General features: G+C 40.1%; 3 protein-coding genes across 3 annotated transcripts in view; 2 read left to right on the top strand and 1 right to left on the bottom strand.

The window, feature by feature from the left end:
• Positions 1 to 2,303: 2,303 nt before the first annotated feature.
• On the top strand, positions 2,304 to 5,255 carry ENH_00029250 (hypothetical protein; the record flags this gene model as incomplete). Its single annotated transcript, XM_013580024.1, has 2 exons — positions 2,304 to 2,392; positions 4,622 to 5,255. The coding sequence occupies 2 exons, from the start codon at positions 2,304 to 2,306 to the stop codon at positions 5,253 to 5,255; spliced, it is 723 nt and encodes a 240-aa protein (XP_013435478.1).
• A 549-nt stretch (positions 5,256 to 5,804) lies between these two features.
• ENH_00029240 (hypothetical protein) lies at positions 5,805 to 7,137 on the bottom strand (the record flags this gene model as incomplete). The annotated part of the gene is made up of 3 exons (XM_013580023.1): positions 5,805 to 6,149; positions 6,380 to 6,660; positions 7,077 to 7,137. The coding sequence occupies 3 exons, from the start codon at positions 7,135 to 7,137 to the stop codon at positions 5,805 to 5,807; spliced, it is 687 nt and encodes a 228-aa protein (XP_013435477.1).
• A 256-nt stretch (positions 7,138 to 7,393) lies between these two features.
• The window catches only part of ENH_00029230 (hypothetical protein), a gene marked incomplete at both ends in the record, with an annotated part of 1,520 nt that continues 1,413 nt past the window's right edge, over positions 7,394 to 7,500 (top strand). The window contains one exon of the mRNA XM_013580022.1: positions 7,394 to 7,478. Within this exon, the coding sequence (XP_013435476.1) occupies positions 7,394 to 7,478 (85 nt within the window). The remainder of the gene's footprint in view (positions 7,479 to 7,500) is intronic.

Here is a 7,500-nt window from a genome sequence, read left to right as displayed (position 1 = left end):
CAGACGCTGCAGAACCCAGCAGCAGCCTGCTGCTAAAAGCCTCGCTGCTGCTGCTGCTGCTGCTGCTGCTGCTGCTGCTGCTGCTGCTGCTGCTGCTGAGCGACCGATGGCCTGCAGCCGCTGCTGCAGTACTTTCTGTTTTCTTTGCCAATTTCTTTTATTTCTTTGAAGCATTTTAAGACATCTTTCCGAAGCGCATTGAACGGGCGCTGTCCCAAGCCTTTGCTGCTGCTGCTGCTGCTGCTGCTGCTGCTGCTGCTCTGCTGCTGCTCCGCAGCCGCAACGCAGCAGCAGCAGCAGCAGCAGCCTTCCCAGCAGCAAGCATAAATGCCTACTGTCTGCTTTTCCTTGATGTCTTTGGGTTTATCTGCAGCGCCTTGAAGGCCCAGCCAGCGGTAACCTGCTGCTGCTGCTGCTGCAGCAGCAGCAGCTGCTGCTGCTGCTGAGCACTGCTGCTCGCGCCAGCAGCAACTTTCGTTTTCTTTGAAGTCCGCCACGGGATGCCTCTGGAATTGCGTCTGTGACGTCTTGCTGCTGCTGCTGCTGTTGCTGCTGCTGCTGTTCCGCTGCTGCTGCTGCTGCTGCTGCTGCTGCTGGCGTTGCTGCTGCTGCGCACCACTGTTCTTGTGTGGCGTTCGAATTGGCGCAGCAGCAACAGCAGCGCAGCAGCAGCGGCAGTAGCAGCTGCAGCAGCTGCAGCAGCAGCAGCAGCTGCAGCAGCAGCAGCATTTGAGGGAATTGTTCTGGCCTTTCTGTTTTGGCCTTATTCCCTGATTGCCAACTCGGAACTTTTCCTTTCAAACTTTGCTCTGCTCTGTTGCTGCTGCTTCTTAATATTTGCTGCTGCTGCTGCTGTTGCTGCTGCTGCTGCTGCTGCTGCTGCTGCTGCTGTTTCACTTAGCAGTTTAATGAATTGAATTTCTTCCGACTTCTTTTCTTCATTTATTTCTGCATTTTGCACTTAAAGGGGCCACTGGCGGCCTGCTGTCTGTACACTCCCGCCAAACCCTAAACCCTAAACCCTAAACCCTAATCGGAAGACGGCGCGTCGGCGGCTGCGTGGAAAATGGCCTCCCTGGAGGTTAAAAGGGTCAAATAAAAGGAAAATTGAAACAAAAAGTTCCAATTTTTCACAAAAAAGTTCCATTTTTTCACAAAAGTTTCAATTTTTCTCAAAAGTTTCAACTTTTTTCAAAGTGGACCACTGGTCCACTCAGTGGTCCACTGGTCCACTAGTTCAAAGGCTCTATGCGGAAGCGCTTGCGCCCGGCGCGCAGCCGCGAGCCGATGTCGTTGCCTGCGAAGGCGCAGAAAGCTCCAATTGGTGGAAATTAACGCAAATTAATGCAAATTAATTTAAATTAATTTAAATTAATTTAAATTAATTCAAAAATATTCAAAAAATTCAAAAAAAAGAAGAAAAATGACGAAAAAACGCGCGAAATGAACAAGTGCTCCCCCGGCGCCGCCGGGTCATCTCTGCCCGCCTCCCCCCCCGTTTTTCGCGGATTTGTCCATTTATTTGCTCGTTTTTGTTCTTTTATTTATTTATTTTATTTATTTTATTTATTTTATTCTTTTTATTCTTTTTTTAATTCATTTTCCACTTTTTTTCCCCTTTTTCCACTTCAAACGAACTCCCCAACCCACCGTCCAGCACCAGAGCCACCCGGCCCAACGCCTCCGGCTCTCCCGCCTCCACGCGCTGCAGCAGCAAAACCAAATAAACTAAATCAAATTAAATTAATCAAATTAAATTAATTAAATTAAATTAAACTAATTAAATTAATTAAATTAAATTAAATTAAATAATTAATTAATTTGTTTATCTGTTTATTAATTAATGAATTTATTTATTTCATTCGCTGGGGAGAAGAAAAAGAAATCAAAAAAAAGATCCACAAGGCAGAGAAAACCAAGAAGTAGAATTTGTAAATTAAATAATTCACTATACAAATAAATATAAAACAAATTGAATAAATAAACAAATAAATAAATAAATAAATAAATAAATAAATAAATAAATAATGAAATAAATAAATGAAATAAATAAATAAATGAAATAAATAAATAGAATAAATAAATGGAAATAAATAAAAAAGTAAATAACCGGCACGCAAGATAAATGCAGCAGACAGCAGGGGAAACAGGATCTAAACTTATTGTCTCCTTTGCTGCTGCTGCTGCTGCTGCTGCTGTTTCTGCTGCTGCTGCAGCTACAACTGCTGCTGCTGCTGCTGCTGCTGCTTCTGCTGCTGCTGCTGCTACTTACGTTCCAGGCTTCCGAAAGAGCTGCAGCAAGAATGGCTGAGAGCAGCAGCAAAAGCAGCAGCAGCAGCAAAAGCAGCAGCAGCAGCAAAAGCAGCAGCAGCAGCAAAAGCAGCAAACCTCGGTTCGAAATAACTATAACTTATCCATTTTTGAATATCTTTAATTCATTTTATTTTCTTTTTTCTTTTTTTATTTTTAGTCTTCAAAAAGAAATAAAACAAATGGAACAAAACATCGAAAAACAATCACAATTTATCTTTCTTTTCCAATTGTATTTATTCTTCATATTTCAATTTTATTTACATTTATTATTTACTCATATTCATTATTTACTTGTATTTATTGTTTATTTGTATTTATTATTTATATATTTATTATTATTTTATTTACTTAATTTAAACAAAATGAAAAAAGAATTAAAAAAGAAAGAACTAAGAATATAATTTAAAAAGAAAAACTAAAAATATAATTTAAAACAAAACTAAACTAAAAACGAAAAATAAAAAAACAAAAAGATTCAAAAATGCATTAAAAACAAAAAGTTGCAGAAACTGAACAAAGCAGCGAAACTGGATTTTTCTTTTTTCTTTTTTTTTTTATTTTATTTTTATTTTTATTTCCCACCAACTAAAGTTATTGCAGTTGGATTATTTGGAGCTTCTCTTCTTCCAGGAACACTTCTCAAAAGAATGAGAACTTCTCCTCTGCAGAACTCCAGAAGTGCCCTGCGAGCTGTACGTACACCCCAGCAGCCGCGGCGCGCGGCAGCGCAAAGTCTTTTCCATTTCTTTTCCTTTTTATTTCTTTTTCCCTTTCTCTTCTTTTTTGAATTAGTTTTACTCTTTTTGATTTATTTATTTGCAATTTATCGCCTCTGAAGAGCTTTCAGATTAGTTCGCTTTCTGCGGAGTTCTGCGGTGTACGTACACCGCAGAACTCGTGGTGTACGTACAACGCATGCAAAAGAACTTCGAGACTTTTCACTTTCTTTTAAGTTCATGAAATAAAGAATAAATGAAAGGAATATATAAATAAAAGAACTCAGAAACAATTAATCGAAATGCATTAAAAAGAATTTTAGAAGCGCCTTTTTGCTGTGCACAAAAAGACTCAAAAGGACTTCAAAAAAGATTTGAAAAGAAATAAATCCAAAAAAAGGAAATGGCATTCAAAGAAACAAAAAAAATTGAAATTCAAAAGAAATAATTTGCAACAAAAGATCTTTAATTGAAAAAGGAAAGAAAATTAAAAAAAGGAAATTGAATTTTAAAATAGAAAAATTAAAATATAATTCATGTGGTAATATAACGCAATAAATATCAACTGATTTAATCAATTTAATCAATTTAATTATATCAATTGAATTAAATTAATTAAATTAATTAAATTACATTAAACCAATTAAATTAAATTAAAATTGCATTAAAATAATTTAATTAATTTAATTTTAAAAACTCACCAGCCCTTCGCAAGTCCAGCAGCTGCAGCGAGTCCGGCCGACGGAAGGCAAATTCTAAAAATAAAAAAATAAAAAAAAAATTAAAATGAAATAAATTAAAATAAATAAAATGAAATAAACTAAATTAAGTTAAAATAATAAAAACAAAGGAATAAAATAGGACAAGTAGAAACAAAAAGGAAGAAGGGAAACAGAAGAAGGTTAAAAAAAAAAATAAAAAAGGAATAAAGAACAAAAAGGAATTAAAGAGAGATAAAAGAAAATGAAAAGGGAATAAAAGAATAAAAAGCAAATTAAAAGAATAAAAAATAAATATAAAATAAATAAAAAATAAATTAAAAGTAAATTGAAAATAAATTAAAAATAAATTAAAAATAAAAATAATTTCCTTTTAAATGCAAACGAACCGTCAGGGAGTTCTTCCAAAAGAGAAATCCAAAGATCTTCCTAATTGCAAAACAACAAATAAATTAAATTAAATTAAATTAAATTAAATTAAATTAAATTAAATTAAATTAAATTAAAGCGCATTAAGTTGGGCTGAATTAAATTGAACAAAGTTGAATTAAATTAAACTGAATAAAAAGTTTGCAAAATAAAATGAAAATAAAAACGAAATTAAAAAGTAAAAGTTAAAACTCAAAAGAGAAGAATATATAAACTGTGAATTCACAAGTTCTGAATTCTTGTAATAACAAAAATATCAATAATACTAATAATGATAATAATAATAATAATAATAATAATAATAATAATAATAATAATAATAATAATAATAATATTAACATTAACATTAATATTAATGTTTTTATTAATACTCATAAATTAAAACTATTTCCCATTTCTCCCTTCCTAGCAGCAGCAAAAGATGAATTAAAACTCAAAAAGCAGCAAAAGCAGCAGCAGCAGCAGCGGCAGCAGCACAGCAGAGCAGCACCTCAGCAGCAGCAACGCAGCACCACAGCAGCAGCAGCAACGCAGCAGCAGCACACCAGCAGCATCAGCATCAGCAGCAGCAGCAACAACAGCAGCAGCAGCAGCAGCACCCCAGCAGCAGCACCAGCAGCACCCCAGCAGCAGCAGCAGCAGCGCCGTATCAGCAGCAGCACCCCAGCAGCAGCACCGCAGCAGCACCCCAGCAGCAGCACCCCAGCAGCAGCACCCCAGCAGCAGCACCCCAGCAGCAGCACCCCAGCAGCAGCAGCAGCAGCAGCACCCCAGCAGCAGCAGCAGCAGCAGCACCGCAGCAGCACCTCAGCAGCAGCAGCAGCAGCAGCAGCACCGCAGCAGCTCTCCAGCAGCACCCCAGCAGCAGCAGCACCGCAGCAGCACCCCAGCAGCAGCAGCAGCAGCAGCAGCAGCAGCAGCAGCAGCAGCAGCAGCAGCAGCAGCAGACTTCTCTTTTCCAAAGTTTGCAGTCGACTTCCAAAGTGGATTCTGGAGAAAACTCGAGAAGGACTTGGAGGGCCGAAGTGGGGGTTCCGATCTGTACGTACACCCGAATTGTGCAAGTTGCAAAAGTTGAATTTGGGGCATTTTGGGGTTTTTTTGGAGCTTTTTGCGAATTTTTAAATCTATTTTCCCCCCTTTTTGCAAATCTTTTGTTATTTTGCTTTTATTTTGCTTTTATTTTGCTTTTATTTCGCTTTTTTTCCGCTTTTTTCCGCTTTTTTCCACTTTTTTTGACAACTGCCTCACCTGACACGAGAACAGCCACGGCGCCGCCAGCGCCTCCTCCCCCTCCAGCAGTTCTTGCACAGCTGCAGCAGCAGCAAATTATTTATTTATTTATTTATTTATTTATTTATTTATTTATTTATTTATTTATTAAATTAATAATTCATTTTAAAATGATTAATTGTTTATTATCATTCAATTAATTATTCTTTTTCAAATATTAATTGTTTGTTTCAGATCAAATCCTTTCGCTCTTTCACAGCAGCAGCAGCAGCACAGCAGCAGCAGCAACAGCAGCAGCAGCAGCGGCAACAGCAGCAGCAGCAGCAACAGTGGCTCACCATGCCTGCCTGCGGGGCCGTCTGCGTCGAGATCTGCTGCTGCTGCTGCTGCTGCTTTAAATGGAGTTCCAGATTCTGCTGCTGCTGCTAAAGAAATCATTTGCTGCTCCAGCCGCTGCACTCTTCTCTCGAGACGCATGCGTTCTGCAAAACAAAACATAATCCAGAAGCAGCAGCAGCTGCTGCTGCTGCTGTTGCTGCTGCCGTTGCTGCTGCTGCTGCTGTTGCTGCTGCTGCGGTTGTTGTTGCTGCTGCTGTTGCTGCTGTTGCTGCTGCTGCGGTTGTTGTTGTTGTTGTTGCTGCTGCTGTTGCTGCTGTTGCTGCTGTTGCTGCTGCTGCGGTTGTTGTTGTTGCTGCTGCTGTTGCTGCTGTTGCTGCTGCTGCGGTTGTTGCTGCTGCTGCTGTGGCTTCGCCACGAAGCCTCAAACTATGAGCAAGACAAGATCAGCAGCAGCAGCAGCAGCAGCAGCAGCAGCAAAAGGCCAAAAGGCAGATTAAATTGAATTGAAAAAGAAAAAACATAAAATACCTTTTTCAGAAGCTTGCAGCCTCGTGTTGAGTTCCCTCACAATTGCCAGCAAAGGGTCATATTTGGTGACAACAAAAGTTTGAAGTTCTGGAGAAAACGGACTTGCATTTGAGGGCGTTCTTGCTGCCATTTTGCATGCAGCAGCAGCAGCAGCAGCAGCTGCTGCTGCTGCTGCTGCTGCCGCTGCTGCTGCTGCTGCTGTGGAGGGGGAGCAGCGCAGCGGCGAGGAAACTCTGCGGCCGCTCCAGAGCCTCCTTCCTGCCGCTGCTGCTGTTGCTGCTGCTGCTGCTGCTGCTGTTGTTGCTGCTGCTGCTGCTGCTGTTGTTGCTGCTGCTGCTGTTGTTGTTGCTGCTGCTGCTGTTGTTGTTGCTGCTGCTTGGGCCCTTCAGAAAAGTGGAAATATTGAAAAGATTCAAAGAAGCAGCAAAGTGTGCAATTCAACTTTGGAGTGCAGCAAAGCAGCTGCTGCATGCAGCGGGGGCTTCAGGCGCTGGGGAAGCAGCAGCAAATCAGTGTTTAGAAGTTTTATTAAGTTTTATTTTATTAAAATGAATTAAATTATTCTTCATTTGCAGATTGAAGAGGAAAGAGCCGGCGGTTTGACTTTGCAGCCCCGTGGACCTGGAGTGTACAGACACCTCAACGAGTCTCAAGCTTCAGATCTAGCTGGACTTTTTTTTTGACTGCGCAGTCTTTTAAAAACATAATTTGGGGATTTATAATTCTGTTTGGAGGAATTTAGAGAAAAGAATCCGCTCTTCGGGTGTATCTACAGTGTACCCGGCTGCGGTGTACGTACACAGGACCAGACCGGTCGGGTGTCTGCCGCATGCAAGTTGAACTGGTCCAATTTGGCTCATTTTTTACCGTGAAAATTAATAAATTGGTTCAAATTGCGAAATAAACTCCTTAATTGCATTAATTGGCCAAATTAATCTCCAAATTTGAACCAATTTCCCCCAAAATGCTGCGCGGAAGCAGCAGGAGGCTGCCGAAAGCAGCGCCGACGAACTCAACTTCTGGCTTTCCACCTTCGGCGCTGCCTCCGCGAAAAAGAAGCAAAAGGGGGAAACAAAAGAGGAATTTAAATGAATTAATATGAATTAAAGAAATTAAATGAATTCAACTTCGAAAATAATTCAAATTCGGCCTTTGCTGCGAATTCCAGAAGCTGAAGCAGCGCGCATGCACCAGCAGCCAGGTGTACGTACACCCCGGACAAA

This window comes from Eimeria necatrix, genomic scaffold (assembly GCF_000499385.1).
Source record: "Eimeria necatrix Houghton genomic scaffold, Enh_scaff213, whole genome shotgun sequence".
NCBI classification, from domain to species: domain Eukaryota; phylum Apicomplexa; class Conoidasida; order Eucoccidiorida; family Eimeriidae; genus Eimeria; species Eimeria necatrix.
The sequence above is the reverse complement of the archived record's forward strand: the minus strand, read 5'-3'. Positions and strand labels throughout refer to the sequence as shown.